The sequence below is a fragment of the Dama dama genome, chromosome 12 (assembly GCF_033118175.1).
Source record: "Dama dama isolate Ldn47 chromosome 12, ASM3311817v1, whole genome shotgun sequence".
In the NCBI taxonomy this organism is placed as follows: Eukaryota; Metazoa; Chordata; class Mammalia; order Artiodactyla; family Cervidae; genus Dama; species Dama dama.
In genome coordinates this window covers 2,120,446-2,140,197 of record NC_083692.1, presented here as the reverse complement: position 1 = coordinate 2,140,197, position 19,752 = coordinate 2,120,446, and the positions used below count along the sequence as shown (strand labels likewise).

The 19,752-nt window shown below is 40.9% G+C and overlaps 1 protein-coding gene across 3 annotated transcripts in view; it reads right to left on the bottom strand.

Moving 5' to 3' along the window:
- RPS6KA5 (ribosomal protein S6 kinase A5) overlaps nucleotides 1-19,752 on the bottom strand; it is a 185,463-nt gene that overhangs the window by 119,652 nt on the left and 46,059 nt on the right. For all 3 annotated transcript variants that reach the window (XM_061156418.1, XM_061156420.1, XM_061156419.1), the window contains exon 2: nucleotides 4,427-4,498. In XM_061156418.1, coding sequence (XP_061012401.1) covers nucleotides 4,427-4,498 — 72 coding nt within the window. The remainder of the gene's footprint in view (nucleotides 1-4,426; nucleotides 4,499-19,752) is intronic.

The window sequence follows — 19,752 nt, the reverse complement described above, 5'->3', positions numbered from 1 at the left end:
ACCTTCTCAACAATCCATGTATGAGGTAATACAAGCTAGGGCACTGAGAACACAAAAGGTAAATCCAAGGGTCATGCTGAAAGAAAAATTACAGGATTTTTGTGAGAAATAAATTAAAAAGTCAAAATAGGGAAGGATCAAGTATTCTTTGCAAGTTTCCAGCTTAGGAAACTGATCAGCAGATTAGCAATAGATCAAAAGAAATAAGATAGCTGAAAACAGAAATCAATACTCTTGAGTAAAAGTTTGTTGTTGTTGTTGTTGTTGTTGTTTTTTCATAAATATCAAATGTATTTAAATATGAGATCAAAAAGTAAATCTTTCATTTTCCAATATTCCACGAAGTCTTCAAGATACTGGATGAATAGAATTTTTTCTGGTTCAAAGTATATAAAAATTAAATCATCAGAAGAGTTCTCAGTTCCACTTCAAAAGAAAGCCTGACAGGACACATTAAAAGCATCTGATGAGGCTTTTCTATTATCCTACGTAGTTCTGGGGAAAAATTATCTTTAAAAGGCAATGAAACTGAAAGCTCAGTGGTAAAATTTCTGAATAAAAATTGAGATTTTATCATAATCATAATAAAAGTTTCCACCTACTCCATTTAGTCATCAAAACTGTGATTTTAAATACAGAAATACCTACAGTGACACTTAGCAGTGATTCCATCTTCTCCCAAGAGCGGGGTACGGTCAGCTGACAAAAAGGAAAGGCAGAAGCCATGGCTAACACAGCCCAGTAACAGGCAGAAGCATCAAGTGGAAACACAGTGAAGCGTTACACTAAACTCTTCTCTCACCTTCGCTGAATTATCTTAAAGACCTGTCTACGGCCAAGTTGCTCCAAAAACTGAGGTAAATAATGAGACAAAGTGCTAAATATGTTGAAAGAAAATTCATCCAAAGTTGGTTTTGAAATCTGGCCTATAATTTTTCTTCATACTCTGTGTGTTTTTGGAATCAAGGTAATGCTAGCCTTATACAATGAGTTGGAAGAAATAATTCCATTGTTTCTGTTCTCTGAATTTGTGAAAGGTCAGCATTATCTATGCCTTGAAGGTTTGGCAGAACTCACTTTAGAAACTACCATGTGACTCCCCTGATAGTCCAGTGGTTAAGGATCTGCCAGCGGTTCGGGGAACAGGGGTCCACTCCTGGTCTGGGAAGATTCCCACGGAGCAACCTGGCCTGTGCACCCCACCACTGAGTCTCAGCACCAGAGCCTGCGCTCGGCAACAGAAGGCCAACAGCCTGCAGCCAGAGAGGAGCCCGCCTGCTGCACCTGGAGAGGAGCCCCCCCCCGCTGCACCTGGAGAGGCGCCCCCCCCCCCGCTGCACCTGGAGAGGAGCCCCCCCCGCTGCACCTGGAGAGGAGCCCCCCCGCTGCACCTGGAGAGGAGCCCCCCCCGCTGCACCTGGAGAGGAGCCCCCCCCCCGCTGCACCTGGAGAGGAGCCCGCCTGCTGCACCTGGAGAGGAGCCCCCCCCCGCTGCACCTGGAGAGGAGCCCCCCCCGCTGCACCTGGAGAGGAGCCCCCCCGCTGCACCTGGAGAGGAGCCCCCCCCCTGCTGCACCTGGAGAGGAGCCCGCCCCTGCTGCACCTGGAGAGGAGCCCCCCCCGCTGCACCTGGAGAGGAGCCCCCCCCTGCTGCACCTGGAGAGGAGCCCCCCCCTGCTGCACCTGGAGAGGAGCCCCCCGCTGCTGCACCTGGAGAGGAGCCCGCCCCTGCTGCACCTGGAGAGGAGCCCCCCCCTGCTGCACCTGGAGAGGAGCCCCCCCCTGCTGCACCTGGAGAGGAGCCCGCCCCTGCTGCACCTGGAGAGGAGCCCCCCCCGCTGCACCTGGAGAGGAGCCCGCCCGCTGCACCTGGAGAGGAGCCCCCCCCTGCTGCACCTGGAGAGGAGCCCCCCCCTGCTGCACCTGGAGAGGAGCCCCCCCCTGCTGCACCTGGAGAGGAGCCCGCCCCTGCTGCACCTGGAGAGGAGCCCCCCCCTGCTGCACCTGGAGAGGAGCCCCCCCCCGCTGCACCTGGAGAGGAGCCCCCCCCCGCTGCACCTGGAGAGGAGCCCGCCTGCTGCACCTGGAGAGGAGCCCCCCCCCCGCTGCACCTGGAGAGGAGCCCCCCCCGCTGCACCTGGAGAGGAGCCCCCCCCTGCTGCACCTGGAGAGGAGCCCCCCGCTGCTGCACCTGGAGAGGAGCCCCCCCCCCCCGCTGCACCTGGAGAGGAGCCCCCCCCCGCTGCACCTGGAGAGGAGCCCCCCCGCTGCACCTGGAGAGGAGCCCCCCCCCCCCCCCCGCCCCCCGCCGCACCTGGAGAGAGCAGCTAAGACCCGGGGCAGTCACACAGAAGTGAACAAACAAATAAAGACTGTACCAAACATTTTCCCAGCAGGAAGATTTTTACTCACTGACCAGTTTCTTTAAGGATTAAAGGACTATTCAGGCTTTCTATTCTTTTTTCAATCAATTTGGTGTTTTACACATTTCAAGATTCATGTGCATGTAAAAATTGGAGAAACACTACCTCAGACCACTAAATTCCTATCACTTCCCAAATTACGTGCCATTTTTGTCCAATGTTTTGGTTTTCTGGTTGTTAACCCCACAAATTATGACATTTTGACTATGGTTTTACACAGTCAACATTGTTTAGATCTTTACTCACCAACAGTTTTTGCATCTCAGAATCTCTCCTGAGATCACTTTCCTTCTCCCTAAAATTGTATCTTTTAGTGAGGATGCATTGGTGGAAAACACGCTCAGCTTTCTTAAGTCTGAAAATGTCTATTTTGCCCTTACTTCTGCAAAATAGCTTTGCTGGGAATCCAATTCTAAACTGACAGTTGTTTCTCTGGGGATTGTTTGGACATTCTTCCACACGGCTATGGTGTTCATGTGGTTGCTGCTGAAGAGCCGTTTGTTCATCTATTCGTTGTTTCTCCAAAAGTAAGTCTTCTCTCCCTGGCAGTTTTTAGGGTGTTTCTCTGTCTCTGGTGTTCATCAGTTTCTCTCAGGGATCTATGTAAGAATTCCTTTATAGTAATACTTTACTGAGATTTTCCGTTTCCTAAATTTACAAATTCATATATTTAATCAATCCTAGAAAATGCTCAGTTATTTTCTCTTTGGATATTTACCTCTCCCCACTCTATTTGCTCCTTCTGGGATTCTGATTAGATAAATTTACATGCTGACAAGACTAGCCATGTTATTAGCAGGTTCAGTGCAAAATGAAAATGTGGGCACCTTGTTCACAAATTATTCAGAATGTCAGAAGGGTGAAAGTAGAGCATGAAATCAAACATGAGGCTCTTCTAGTGTCGGGATCTCTGCACCTGCACAAGTCATATGTCCGTGAGGCCCTAACTTCAGATAAGCAAGGATAGTGATAGTAAAAATCCTGAAGGCAGAAAGAAGTAGAAATCAGAAAACCAAGAAACATCTCCCACCCAGGGACAGCCACACTCTTATCATTTTAATGCACAGATCAGAAATTTTTCTATATATTTACATGTAGATATTTAGCCACACAATTTTTATATTATGGAAATGGTATATTATACATTCTCTTCAACAGTCTTTTTTCAACTTTACTATATTATGGAGAGCTTTCAAAAACTTTAGTAAATACAGATCACTTCAATCCTATTGTACAGATAATAGAACATACAGGTACATGGTCATTTAAGCAAATTCATATTGTTAGGTTTCTGAAGAGCTTTGAGTTTTTCATTTTTAAAAGTGATGAGCATGGGCTATCAATAAAATTGAGTGTGGACTGAGTAAATCAATCAGTATAAACCACATCCCACAGAGCACTTGGCCAGTAACAAACTCTCCATAAATGTTAGTGGCTTTATGAAATATTATGTCTTGTATAAAAACTGAATTCATGTACACTCCCAACAGCAGCGTAAGAGAGATTTGTTTTTTATCCTTACCAATTCTTTTAAATTTGCCTTTTGTATCTCTTCTCTTTTTCACTTTAGTTTCTACTATAAAGTGACTCAGGCACACGTATACACATGTCCCCTCTTCCTGGAGTCCTTCCCCTTTACGTCACCGCGGAGCACCAAGTAGGCGCCCCCAGCTACACAGCAGGTCCTCAGGGGTTACCTGTTTCACACACAGCGCCAGTGGGACACACCTGTCCACGCATCTCACCACGCCCTCTTCCCCCCCTGGCGTCCATACACTTGTTCTCTACATCTCAGTCTCTATTTCTGTTTTGCAAATAAGATCATCGATACCATGTATTTCTTCTATGAACGCTCTGCTCACATTCTCTGACAGTTCTCCTAATGGATTCCTTATTGTTTTAAAATTTTAATGATTTCTGTGTTGGGGATTTCAATCCTTTGTCATAGGGATATCAAGTGCTTTATTTTTCCTCTTAAAAAAAAGAATTAACTTAAGACTTACCTCCAGTTCCTAAGACCTTTAAGAGCTCAAAATTTTCAATCCCCACCTTCTCTGCATGTCCGGTTAAATTAGCTAAAAAAAGAAAGAGAAAAAATAAACAATTAAGGGGATGAGTAACAGGAGACAGTCCACGGGGCTTCTGATGTACCGCAGGGCTTTCTTTCCTGGAACGTTAAATAAGGCTTCACTTGATCACTATTTATTAAACAGTGCAGCTATGCTTCACGTAATTTTCTGTATCTCATATATTACAATGTTTTTTTAGAATTTTGTTACTATATATCATTTGTATTGAAGGTCAACCATAAAAATAAAGTGCTGTAGGACTCTCTACTGACCAAATAAACTGAAAATGAACACAAATTCTAATATGTAGATAGACATGCAGGAAGAAAACTGGACAGATTCAGAAGATGTATTCATTTATTCAACAAACATATACCAACTATAAACGCCACGCCCAGGCCCCAGGCTGTACGCCCCACCCACTTCTGCCACCAAGCCCACGACCAGCCAGCACTGGCACCTGACCATGCTGAGTCCTAGCGCCCTCGTCCCTGACGTGAAAGCGCTGATCTCAGTGAATTCTGAGAGCTCTACCAGTCTAAAATTCTAGAACTATGCCTAAAAACATAAACTCTTCAAAAACACATTCTGGAATAAACAAAATGAGGATATCTTATAATATTATGAGTATTTTCCAGTGTACCCCACTGAATTCTGGTCCCACTTGACGAGATGTTGAGAAGTGTGATGTTGGGAGAAGGTGGGGAGGAGTGCTCAGGCTGAATGAATCTGGAAAGAGTTAGCTTAAAGTTTCACAAGTTTCCTTAATGCTGAACCTCACAGATACTACACCATGAAAATATGCATCTGGATCTTCAAAACTGAGATACTTACATCTGTCAAATTTACTGGACCACAAGTTACTTTTTATGGTAATACCTATCCATACTGTGTGAACCAGCAGATTAGAAAGACATGATTTAAAAAGACTTAGTTCAAATCCTAGTTTTACTGCTTAAAAGCTCTGTAATCTTAAATTACTTAACTTTTCTGTTTTCCATAGTGGCTGTACTAGTTTGCATTCCCACCAACAGTGTAAGAGGGTTCCCTTTTCTCCACACCCTCTCCAGCATTTATTGCTTGTAGACTTTTGGATAGCAGCCATCCTGACTGGCGTGTAATGGTACAGTGTGGAGATTTCTTAAAAAACTGGAAATAGAACTGTCATATGACCCAGCAATCCCACTTCTGGGCATACACACTGAGGAAACCAGATCTGAAAGAGACACGTGCACCCCAATGTTCATCGCAGCACTGTTTATAATAGCCAGGACATGGAAGCAACCTAGATGCCCATCAGCAGATGAATGGATAAGGAAGCTGTGGTACATATACATTATGGAATATTACTCAGCCATTAAAAAGAATTCATTTGAATCAGTTCTAATGAGATGGATGAAACTGGAGCCCATTATACAGAGTGAAGTAAGCCAGAAAGATAAAGAACATTACAGGATACTAATGCATATATATGGAATTTAGAAAGATGGTAATGATAACCCTATATGCAAAACAGAAAAAGAGACACAGAAGTACAGAACAGACTTTTAGACTCTGTGGGAGAAGGTGAGGGTGGGATGTTTCAAAAGAACAGCATATATATTATCTATGGTGAAACGGATCACCAGCCCAGGTGGGATGCATGAGACAAGTGCTCGGGCCTGGTGCACTGGGAAGACCCAGAGGAATCGGGTGGAGAGGGAGGTGGGAGGGGGGATCGGGATGGGGAATACGTGTAACTCTACGGCTGATTCATATCAATGTATGACAAAACCCACTGAAATGTTGTGAAGTAATTAGCCTCCAACTAATAAAAAAAATAAAAATAAAAATAAATTACTTAACTTTTCTGTTTTAGATCCCTCTAGTGTAAAATGGGGATAATAAAAAATGCCTGCCCTCAAAACATATTGGGGCCCGCAATTTACATTGAAATGTATTTTTAAAAAGATGGATTGATGGGAGAATACAGGTATGATAAGATATGTGATAAAGAAGAGCTTCCCACTGGCTCAGTGGCAAAGAATTCACCTGCAATGCAGGAGATGCAGGTTTGATTCCCACTCCAGCATTCTTGCCTGGGGAATCCCATGGACCGAGGAGCCTGGTGGGATACAGTCCATGGGGCCGCAAAGAATCAGACGTGACTGAGCGCACACACACGTGATAAAGAGGGTACAACAAAGTGCGAACTGCAGAACCTGGTGAGTAACAGGGTTTCGGCACACAAGCTTTCAGATCCTCTGCATTATACTTGGGAATGTTCATCATAAAATGGCAGATGAAAACCTGGTGCCTTGTGATGATTATGTGAGCATAATTCACACAGTATTTGCTGTGTTCAACTAAGACGATTACTGTCTGCAAATAAATTTATGCCTTGGGACTGCTGGACTTGCCTGGTGGCTCAGCTGATAAAGAATCTGCCTGCAACATGGGAGACCTGGGTTCCGTCCCTGGGTTGAAGGTTCAGTCCCCTGAAGAAGGGAAAGGCTACCCACACCAGTATTCTGGCCTGGAGAATCCATTGACTATGCAGTCCATGGGGTCGCAAAGAGTTGGACACGACTGAACAACTTTCACTTTCACTTTGGGGACTATAATTTTTTAAAAAATTAGACTAAGAACTTTTAACTGGAATTAAAAGTTTCAGAGGGAAAAACAATGTCAGCATCTTTCCAAAATTTAACTAAATGCATTAACTTAAAGAAAACATTTTAAATTGTGGTCACAATTAACCACAGAACAAAATTTACCATCTTAACCATTTTTAAGCATACAACACAGTACTACAGTGTTAACTCTAGGTACATGGTTCTCAACAGAGCTCTAGAATTTTTTCACTGTGCAAAACAAATTTAACAATGACTCTTCTCCCTCTCTTCCAAACTTGCAGAAACCACCATCCCATTTCAGTTCCTAAGAGTTTGACTATTAACACATACGTTCATAGTGACAGCAAATCAGTGTACATGGCCCGTGCCTCAAGTTCACACGGGCTTCAGCATACATGTGAAATGAACACCCACAATACAGGTAGTATCTTAAAATGAACACAATAGCATACCCTCCTGTAGTCTGTCACGCAGACTACAGAAAAAGCAAGCTCACAGGAAACCATCACTTCTGAAATAATGACTTGGCTCTAAACGAACATTAAAAGTTCTGTTATTTAGTGCTGTAATTGAATGTTAAGTTCTGTTATTTTATTCAAAAACTTCTGAAGTTTAAGACATTATTAAAGAGTCACATGTTAAAAGTTATTACTCCTGATTCTATTAGACGTCATCTTTTATTTACAAGGAGACGTGTAACGGCCCAGCTTTCCAAAAGCACTGTCCAAATGTTAGGGGGAGCACACTGACTGAAATCACCCACCCTCCCAGGCACCAAAGTAATCATCTGCATCCTGGTAAGGAACACGGAACTGATAAGCCACCACCAACCGGAAGAGTGCGGGAAAGGTCAAAAGGAGACACCACATGTCTGACCACCTCCCAGAATCCTTCTCGCTGGCCTCCATCTTGGCTGAACAAGGCATGCACCACCAGGAAGGACTCTGAGTCAGTGATTGGCTAAAGGCTACCCGGAAACGAATCCATCACCAAAAAACCTGCGAGCCACGTGGCAGAGCAGTCCTCCTGGGTCCCCTCACCCTGCTGCTCTCCGCCCGGGCGCCCCTTCCCAATAAAATCTGTTGCATGGTCAGCACATGTGTCTCCTCAGACAATTCATTTCCGAGTGTTAGACAAAAGCCCAGTTTTGGGCCCTGGAAGGGGTCCCCTTTCCTGCAAAACATATACTATTTCTCCCATATCTATATTTGCAGCTGGACTAAGGGAGATAAGGAACTACCCTTTGGTACACAGTCACTTCAGCCTTTTTTTAACTAACCACAGAATTTTTCTCATAGGAAATTAGAAGAGGCCATCGATTAAGGACACTTGGTTCTACAAAGCATACCATTCAGGAAAGCCTGATCTTTCACAGAGATGGTTCAGATGATCCATGAAGGCCTGTTTTCATTCTAATCTACTCTCTCTGTTGTTTGGTTTCTGACACAGATGAAACCTGCAAAGAGGGCTCAAGGCTGCCCCAACCTGCAATCCTGGGGACAAGGAACTGACAGCGCTCAGGATGGACGGCTGCACGGATGCCTCTGCGCCTGGGGAGCGGCGGTCACTGTGGTATAAAGGCCCCCACGAGGAGGCGGTCAGCCCTGCTTTCCTCAGGGTGTGCTCTCTGGAGAACCTCCTCTCCCGGCCTCAGTTGCTGCCGAGTTTATTTACTCTGTGTGCCTGGTGAGCTGAGGTGGAAGGGGAGAGGGTATTCCCTCCCTCACACTTCAAGCCCCAGGACCTAGAGAAACCCAACAATGCTGGCCTTGAAAAGCACTTAGCCCTAGGCTTATAATAATACGCTTTATCCACCTTAAGTTTCTCTGGGAATTTATCTTTCCTGGCCTTTCCTTAATTAAGAATGGTCAGATTCCAGTCAACAAGCTCAGAGGTAGTACCTGCTTGAGAGAAGAGTCCCCGTGGCCCCATGCAGCTCAGCCAGGTCAAGGATCCACTGTAAGTGACCAGAGAGCAAGCTCGTCAGAACGCTTCACACCGTCCTGTCTTAGCCTCCGCTGGGGCCCAAGCAGATGTAACTGCGATAGGGTTTCTTACCCAACGCCCACAGCTTACATTAGGGTTCACTCTTGGTGTCTGTTCATTCTATGGCTTTGGACAAATGTATCCACCACTGTAGTATGTGGTATCATTCACAGTAGTTACTGTCCTAAAATTCCTCTGTGCAGGATTCTGTGTAGACATCAGACTTCAACTCCTTTGGGTAAATATCAAAGAGTCCAACTGCTGGGTCATGCTGTAAGTGTACCTTCAAGTTTTCTTTTTTTTTAAATTCATCTGAATTTGACTTTTTAAGCAGAATGTGACTTCCATTCACAATACTTGCTCTGAGTTACTTTTTCAAGGGCTTTACAACATGTCTGGACAGGCTTATCATTCTGCTACTCCTAAACACTTTTCTTTGAAAGACAAGCCCTATGTACACACAACCCTGGTCGTTCAGATGGTAAAGAATCTGCCTGCAATGCAGGAGACCTGGATTCGATCCCTGGGTCAGGAAGATCCTCTGGAGAAGAGAACGGCAACCCCCCCGCCCCAATATTCTTGCCTGGAGAATCCCGTGGACAGAGGAGCCTGGCAGACTCTACCCCATGGGGTCACAAAGAGTCAGACACGACTGAGTGACTAACACTTTCACTTTGACGTGTGGACAGTGATGCCCATCAGGTTGGTTCAGTTTAACACACTTCATCTTTAGAGCCCTGGCACATGCAGTCAGTAACTACAGGGGAGGAAAGGTTTAAAGAGTAGATCGCAGAAGATGAAAAGCTGCTTTAACAAGTGTTTTTTTTTGAACACCAAGGTATACACTTCAGAACACTTTAGTGACAAAAGACTTGGTTTATTAAAGAATCTGTTTTACAGCTAAACACTTCAGACCATTAGGCTAACACAGGTGACATATACCCTACGACACTGTAGGTATTTCCGTCTGTTAAAATGAGCCAACGTGAAACTAGATAAGAACAAGCAGCTCCGTCAGCAATGCCACGGTCACCCAAGAAACACCACCCTTGACAGGAGACAACATGCCCCATGTGGAAGAAGTACATTTCGTATTAAAAGGAATTACCAAACCGTCTTCCAAAGTTGCTGTATCAACTCTGCATGTATGCCAACAGCAAATGAGAGTTCTTGTTGCTTTACATCTTCACTAACATTTGGTTTTCTTGGTGTTCTGAGGTTTGGTCATTCTAATAGTTGTGCAATGATTATCTCACTGTTGTTTTAATTGGCATTTCCTTGATGACACATGATGTAGAATAACTTTTCATATGCTTATTTGCCATGGGTGTATTTTCATCAGTGAGATGTCTGTCAAGGTTACTGGCCCATTTTTAAAAATCATGTTGTTTATTTTCTTATTGTTGAGTTGTGAGAGGTTTCTGTATATTTTAGATAAGTCACTTATCAGATAATATCTTTTCTATATATTTCCTTCCAGTATGTGACTTGTCTTCTCAATCTCTTGACACTTTTTGCAGAGCAGAATTTTTGAATTTTAACAATTTTAATAAAGTCCAGCTTATCAATTCTTTCTTTCACAGATCATGCCTTTGGTGTTGTACCTTAAAAGTCATCACCACACCCAAGGTCATCTAGGCCGTCTCTCTGTTATCTTCTAGGACTAAAAAGTTTTATGTTTTACATTGAGGTCCATAAAGCACTTTAATTTTTATGAAGGATGTAAGGTATCTCACTAGATTCAGTTTTTACATGTGGATGTCCAGTTGTTTCAGCGTCATTTGTTGCAGACTATTACTGCTTCACTGTATTATCTTTATTCCACTGTCAAAGATCACCTGACTACATTTATATAGGTCCATTTCTGGGCTCTCCAGCCTGTTCCATTGCTATATCTGCCTATTCCATCCTCAATAACACACTGTCTTGGTTACTGCAAGTGTGATGGTAAGTCTTAAAGTAGTGTGTGTGTCAGTCTCTTAACTGTCCTTCTCCTTTGACATTGTGTTGGCTATTCTGGGTCTCTTACCTAACCACGGAAACTTTAGAATCAGTCTGTTGATCTACACAAAATAATGTATACTTGGATTTTGATAGCAGCTGCACTGAATCTATAGACCATATCTGCAGACCAAGTTGGGAAGAACTGGTATCTCAACAAATTGAGTCTTACTATCCATGAACATAGACTATCTCTCCATTTATTTAGTTCTTCTTTGGTATCCTTCAACAGAGTTTTGCAGTTCTCCTAATATGGATCTCCCACATATTTTGTTAGATTTATACCTAACTATTTCATTTTGGGGGGTGTGTGTGCAAATTTTAATGGTATTGTTTTAAATTTCAAATCCGACGTGTTTATTGCTGGTCGGAAGCAGATGACTTTTGTATATGAATCCTGTGTCCTAAAACTGTAATAAAACTGTAATTGCTTATTAGTTTCAGGAGGGTTTTTGTTGTTGCTGTTAACATTGATTTTTTTTTTTCAAATTTTCCACATTCTCAACATGCTTTTAATTTGCATTTTCTTCATGACATGTTGAATATCTTTTCATGGATATACTGGTCATTTGTATTTTTTGTGTTTGTGAACTGTCCAAATCTTTTGCCCATTTTTTGTAGCACTATTGAGTGTCTAACTGTTGAGTTGTAAGAGTTCTTTATATATTTTATGCAAAAGTACTTTGACAGACACATGTTTTGCAAAGGTATTCTCCATTCTATAGTTTGGTTTTTTATCTGTGTAACTGTGTCTTTTTAAGAGTGAATTTTAAGAATTTTGATGAAGTCGTAAATTTTTTCTTTTATAGTCTATGCTTTCTGGATTCTAAAACATCTCTGCCTACTCAGTGTCACAAAGATGTTCTTTAAAATGTTCTTCTGGAAATTTAATAGTTTTAGCTCTTACATTTAAGTCTATGATCCAATTTGAGTTAACTTTCTTGTATAGTGTGAGTAAAGCTCAAGATTCATTTTTTCTCATATAGATATCTAGTTGTTCTGGTACCATTTAAAAACAACAACAAAAAAACCTTCTTTTTTTTTTTTTTTTTTTTTACTGTCAATTTATGTTGGTTGTCAAAAATCAATTTGCCATGTAAATGTGGATTTAATTCACGACCCTCTATTCTGTTCCAACGCTCTATGTGCCGTCTTATGCTAGTAGCTCACTGCCTCGCTTATCGTAAGACTTGAATCAGGCAATATAAATCCTCCAATCTAGACAATTTTCAAGATTGTCCTGTGTTTTCTTATAAATTTTAGAATTAGGTTTTCAATTTCTACCCCAAAAAACCTGCTAGGATTTTAACTAGAGTGTTTAATCTATAAAACTTATTTTCATCTAAACTACTAGGTTAATAGTTTAATCTATTAACAGTCTAATATAATTACTGATATGGTTGAGTTTGGGTCTATCAGTTTATTATTAACTTGTCACTTCTGTTGTATGGTTCCATTTTTCTATTTTCCTGACTTTCGAAAAAATTATCTGAATGTTTCTTAGAATTTCATTTCAATCTTCAATCAAATTTTAGCTTTACTTCTCTGCATTATTTGTGTAGTTATTGCTCTAAGGAGTACAATATATATCTCTAACTATTCACACTTCTCTGACAATTGAAAAAAAGTGCCATTTCACATGAAATACAAAAACTTTTCAACATCCTTACTGGTATTGCCACTACACATTATATGGGATTTATAATATCTTCCATGTATGTTATAAACTTCACACTGTTACGAGTTTTGCTTGGAATACGTGTAACTCTATGGCTGATTCATATCAATGTATGACAAAACCCACTGAAATGTTGTGAAGTAATTCGCCTCCAACTAATTAAAAAAAAAAAAAGACAAAAAAATAAAATAAAATAAAATAAAATAACTTAGAATTAAAAAAAAAAAAAGAAATAATAACGAGAGAGACTTCTACAGTTCTCCAGCTACTTATAGTTTCTGATGACCTTTGTTTTTCAAGGATTCAAAATTCTATCTGGTACCACTTTTCTTCAGTCTTGAAGAACATCCTTTGACATTTCTTGTAGGACCAGTGATGAATTCTCTGAGTTTTGTTTTATCTGAATGACACATTCTTTTACCTTGATTTAAATTTTTACTGAGACATAATTAACATACCATAAATCCATCCTTTTAAAGGATATAATTCAGTGGTTTTTAGTGTCTTCAAAAGGTTGTGCCATCATCACCACCAGAATCATCTTCATTCTTGAAGGATATGTTCCTTTGATAGAGAATAATGCACTGCAGGCTTTTTTTCCCTTTGCTTCCAGCACTTTAAACATGTCCTTCTGCTCTTTTGGTTTATAAAGTAAAAGTTAGTCATTACGTGGATATTGCTTCTCTGTCTGAAACATGTGATTTTTCTCTTACTGCTTTCAACATTGCTTTTTATCTTTGGCTTTCAACAGTTTTGCCATGATGTGTCCTTTTTTTGTTATTTTAATTTTTATTGGAGTACAGTTGATTTGCAATGTTGTGCTACTTTCTGCTATACCTGAAAGTGAATCAGATACACAAATACATATATTCACTCTTTTCTACCTCCTGAGAAATCTGTATGCAGGTCAAGAAGCACAGTTAGAACTGGACATGGAACAACGGACTGGTTCCAAATTGGGAAAGGAGTATGTCAAGGCTGCATACTGTCACCCTGCTTATTTAACTTATATGCAGAGTACATCATGCAAAATGCCAGGCTGGATGAAGCAAAAGCTGGAATCAAGATTGCCAGGAGAAATATCAATAACCTCAGATACACAGATGACACCACACTTATGACAGAAAGCAAAGAAGAACTAAAGAGCCTCTTCATGAAAGTGAAAGAGGACAGTGAAAAAGTTGGCTTAAAACGTAACATAAAAACTAAGATCATGGCATCTGGTCCCATCACTTCATGGCAAATAGATGGGGAAACAATGGAAACACTGAGAGACTTTATTTTGGGGGGCTTCAAAATCACTGCAGATGGTGACTGCAGCCATGAAATTAAAAGACGCCTGCTCCTTGGAAGAAAAGCTAAGACCAACCTACACAGCATATTAAAAAGCAGAGACATTACATTACCAACAAAGGTCCATCTAGTCAAAGCTTTGGTTTTTCCAGTAGTCATGTATGGATGTAAGAGCTGGACTGTAAAGAAAGCTGAGAGCCGAAGAAATGATGCTTTTGAACTGTGGTGTTGGAGAAGACTCATGAGAGTCCCTTGGATTGCAAGAAGATCAAATCAGTCCATCCTAAAGGAAATTGGTCCTGAATATTTACTGGAAGGACTGATGCTGAAGCTGGAAACTCCAATACTTTGGCCACCTGATGAAAAGAACTGACTCACTGGAAAAGACCCTGATGCTGGGAAAGATTGAAGGTGGTAGGAGACAGAGGATGAGATGGTTGGATGGCATCACCAACGCGATGGACATGAGACTGAGCAAGCTCCAGGAGTTGGTGATGGACAGGGAGGCCTGGCGCGCTGCAGTCCACAGGGTCACAAAGAGTCGGACACGACTGAGCAACTGAAGTGAGCTGAACTCTTTTCTAAGATTCCTTCCCCATGACGGTCATTATGGAGGACTGAGTTGATCTCCCTGTGCTATACACCAGGTCCTCATTAGTCTTCTATTTTATATACAGCAGTCTGCGTATGTCAATCCCAACCTCCCAGTTTACCCCTCCCCCTCTTGCCCCTAGTAACCATAAGAATTTTTTCTACACCTATAACTCTGTTTCTGTTTTATAAATAAGTTTATTTGTACCATTTTCTTAGATTCCACATACAAGTGATATCATATAATATTTGTGCTTCTCTGCCTGAAAAAATCTCTAGGTCCATCATGTTGCTGCAAATGGCATTATTTCATTCTTTTTTTGACCGAGTAATACTCCATTATAGATATGCACGAAATCTTCTTTATCCACTCTTCTGTTGATGGACATTTAGGTTGCTTCCAGACATGATATGACCTTCTTTGGGTTCATTTGGCCTGGCATTTACCGAGTATCTTATATCTGTGAGTTTCTGTTTTTCATCCAATTTGAGAAGTTTTTGCCTTAATTTTTCAAATGTTTGTTCTATCCCATTCCCTCTCTCCTCACTTTCTTAAGATTGCAGTTGCACCTATGTTTGATTGATTGATACTAAGAGGTCTCTGTGGAGAAGGCAATGGCACCCCACTCCAGTACTCTTGCCTGGAAAATCCCATGGACGGAGGAGCCTGGTAGGCTACAGTTCATGGGGTCGCTAAGAGTCGGACATGACTGAGCAACTACCCTTTCACTTTTTACTTTCATGCATTGGAGAAGAAAATGGCAACCCACTCCAGTGTTCTTGCCCGGAGAATCCCAGGGACAGGGGAGCCTGGTGGGCTGCCGTCTATGGGGTTGCACAGAGTTGGACACGAATGAAGCGACTTAGCAGCAGCAAGAAGTCCCGGAGACTCTATTCATGTTTTTCTAATGTTTTCTCTGTTCTTCACATTAATTCCCATTGTTCTATCTTCAAGTCCACTTACATTTCCTTCCAACATCTCTATTCAACTGTTAAATTCATCCATTAGATTTTTACATTTCAAACATTGTATTTATCATTTCTAGAAATTCCATGTGGTTCTTTCTCATTGTTTCTATTTATCGGATAAGATTTTTTTATTTTTTCATTCACTGAGAACATGTTGCTTTATTTCATTGAGGATATTTTAAGAGCTGCTTTAAAATTCTTGTCTGCTACTGCCAGTATCTCATGCATATCAGGCTGGGATTCAGTTGTTTTTATTTCCTCTTGGGATATGTTCCATTTTCTTGATCCCTCCTATGTAGGATAATTTTTTATTGTACTCTCAACATTAACCCTTAAATGCTAACTTGTGAAAACTCTAAGATTGTTATTTTTCTCCAGCAAGAGTTTCTTTTGTTTTAGCCGGCAAATATCCTGGTTTTGCCTGGCCTGACTTGAATTACAAATCAGTTTCTTAGAAGGCAGCTCTAGGCCACTTCAGATTCATTTTTTAAGTCAAGCTGTTCTGAGACTGTTGTATTCATGCATGGTTCAGAAGTAAATGCACAAATTTCCATACACAAAATTTGAGGACTCTCCCTACTCTGAGGCTCCTCTCTCTCAGGGATTCCTCTACTATCTTCAGTGGCCAAGGTTCTCTGACTTTAGTTTCCTAGTTTCTCTGACCAGAGAGACTATTATTTTTTCATCAGAGTCCAAAGAATACGACCTATGCTCACCCTGAAGCTAAAAATAGTGAAAAGACAATGTTACCTTCCCCACCTCCTTCAACTGTGTCCTCTCCCTAAGAGCCTGTTTCTGTCCACTCTCAAGTGCCTTAAACACTGCTTTTTCTATTAAGTCCAGTTTTCATAGTTACTTTCTGCAAAGTAATTCTCTAGTAGGTGGTCTTATTCTGACATTACAAGAAGTAATGATCTTCCTAAGTCAACATCCAAATAAAATAGCAGTTTCTGCTTTTCACTTCAACTACTACCCGTGGAAATTAACTTCAAAGAGCAAATAAAATCTTAAAGATGATACAATATAGGCCCATCTCAGGGATCATGAACTTAATATCTATATGATTCTTTCTTTTACATCATATCTGTTAGACATGGTAAGTAAGCACACATATGGAAGTAAATCTACAGGAGGCTCTATCATATTTACACAGTGGGAAATACTGTTAATTAAAAAGATTTTTTTCATTGTGTTAATAACAAAACACATAAAAGCAAACAAAAATGTGATGTTATACAGAATTCAAGCAATAACAAACATACAGTCAAGCATGTGAGCCTAACAGCCTAAATGGTTCTCATTTCTGTTATTATTTTTCATTGTAGTTAGAAGTCTTTGAGCATGAAAGTAAAAATAAACTACATTTCTCTTAATTAAATTGTTAACCTAAGAGCAAGAGCTCAACCTTCCCAGCAATGCTACTAACATTCATTAGAACAAGACTTAAAATATTTACACATTTTACTTTATCCTAGAGGCACAATGAACACCAGCCACTTAAAGGAACCTGTATTTCTGAGTCATCTACCTGCCTCGGTAAAGTCCAGAATGATATGTCAGGTGACCTGTAGCCACCTGGATGTCTGGAACCAGACTACCAGAAACAGACCTGTACCCGAGAGAGGCAGAACTGTCCGTTGCCGTCCTCATGTGCGGAAGGAGATGGTTCTCATCGTGGCTTCAGGAGCTCCTTCACCTGTGTCAGGCATGCTTCTGCCCGACTCTCTGTCTAGTCCTTCTCGAAGATAAACAGAAGTCACTCATTATTAAAGAGTCCAAAACTCTGACTGGGGACACTCAGTAGTAATCGGAGTCTCTGTGTTCAGAACAGTCTCCATCCAAGGCCTGTTCTTTTTTCCTTTTTTGCCTCAAGCTTCTGGCCTGGCCTGATCTCTTGAGAAGGCCATTCTCTTGCATGCCTCCTTTCACTATATAATGGTTACTAAGTGGGGGTGGAGGTTCTCTTGGGACCTGGTGTTCACTCATTGTGTGTTCTCCTCTCTAAACCTTCGGACTCACACAGCTCAACATGCTGGTCCTGAGATTATTAGGCGGGTTTGGGAGGGAAGGAGGAGCTCTCACGGAGGTAAGCTACATGCACCAATGCCGCTTTTAAGGAGAGTTCAGTACTGGCCTGTTGGAAGCTTGCTCAGCTTTTACAGACAATGTGGTACTGAGTCCCACCAGCTACTCTTTCTTGCAGACAGTTCCCTCCTGACTCCTGAGGGATAAGAATAATATGACTGAGCAGACTTTGGGCATTTATGGATTTCCAGCTATAATAGCTAATTGCACCAAAATCTCATCCTCAGCTCCTAAATTCTATATAAAAGAATTAACTTCCCACAGAAACATTGCCTATAGAAACTCTTCACAAATACATAAAATAACAAACAATATCAACAAACTTTAATAAAGTAGTCTAGAGCTACTTAGCTGGCACAGAGTATGATCATATCATTGCTTATTCAGCTCAGTTCAGTCGCTCAGTCGTGTCCGACTCTTTGCGACCCCACAGACTGCAGCATGCCAGGCTTCCCTGTCTATCACCAACTCCTGGAGCTCACTCAAACTCATGTCCATTGAGTCAGTGATGCCATCCAACCATCTTATCCTCTGTTGTCCCCGTCTCCTCCTGCCCTTCAATCTTTGCCAACATCAGGGTTTTTTCCAATGAGTCAGTTCTTCATATCAGGTGGCCAATGTATTGGAGTTTCAGCTTCAGCATTAGTCCTTCCAATGAATATTCAGGACTGGTTTCCTTTAGGATTGACTGGTTTGATCTCCTTGCAGTCCATTTTGATGCCCACATCATATGAATTATTAAATATTAGCAAATGTCAACTAAAACAATAAACATTTCTGAACTTTTCAAGGTCTACTTTAGGCCTATCTCTATAATTAATCAGTTTAGCTAGTCTCCGCTCATCAAAAGAATTTGAAGATTTTTTACATTAGTACAATATTAATCATTTAGAAAGGACAGGTGTGAATAATTTTAATGTTTCACAAAGCAATTTTAACTAATTTTTTTCTTATTAAAATATTAGGGACTCTCCCACTGAAAATCCTTCCCTTCCAGGGACTTCCCTGGTGGCCCAGGGGTTAAGAATCTGCCTCACAATGCAGGGGACACAGGTTCAGTCCCTGGTGGGGGAACTAAGATCCCACATGCCTCCTGCCACAACTAAGGAATCGGCACCACAATGAAACGTCCTGCATGACAGAGTGAAGATAAACCAAATAAACTTATAAAGAGAAAATCCTTCCCTTCTTGATTAGTGTTATTATCCTATAATGTATCCTCCTATAATGAATTCTTATTGGTTAGGAAATAATTTTTAAGATTAAATTTAACTAAACCCTTTACAAGAAGTCAATGGATTTTTCAAAAATACGTTTGCCGCAACTCTAATAAATTTCAGTTAATTCAAAAACTCTCTTTAGAAAAGTTTGATGAACACTTCTTAAAGGAAAAATCTGATATTATCCAACAGCTATAAAATACGTGACTCTTTACACTGTAAGTGGACTCCTCCAGCCTCTCCTATAATATTCACGCAGATATGTGCACTGTGGGAAAATATGACTGATCTAACTTTAAAACAATAAATTTACACTAAAAAGATCATTGTCTTTTCTCCCAAATTCAAATAGCATTTTTGTTTGCTTTTTTACTATAAAATAACCCACATTCAAACTTTGAGTAGACAAACAGTATAAATAGGCCTAAAGAGACCCTGAAAATCTCCCACAGTCCCACCACTCAAAGATAATTATCGTTAATCTTTGGCATGTTTTTCTAGGATTTTAGCCACAAACAAACGATTGATAAATGCTTCTTAACTTTCCAGGCAATTCTATTATCAAATGTAATTTGTAAAGCACATAATCTATAATTCTTTTTTTTAGGTTGTGAGATATTTAACTTGGAACATCCCACTCTCACGGAGGAAAAGAATCAGTAACAACACATTTTTTTATTCTGTTGCCATAGTTTCTGCTAAGCTGCACACATGTAATTGCACAGAGCATGTGCTGAAATCATTTTATTAGATCCAATGATTCACTTATGCTAAAGTGAAAGGCTTAATTTAAAAGCACCTTTACAATTAAAGTAGAAATAA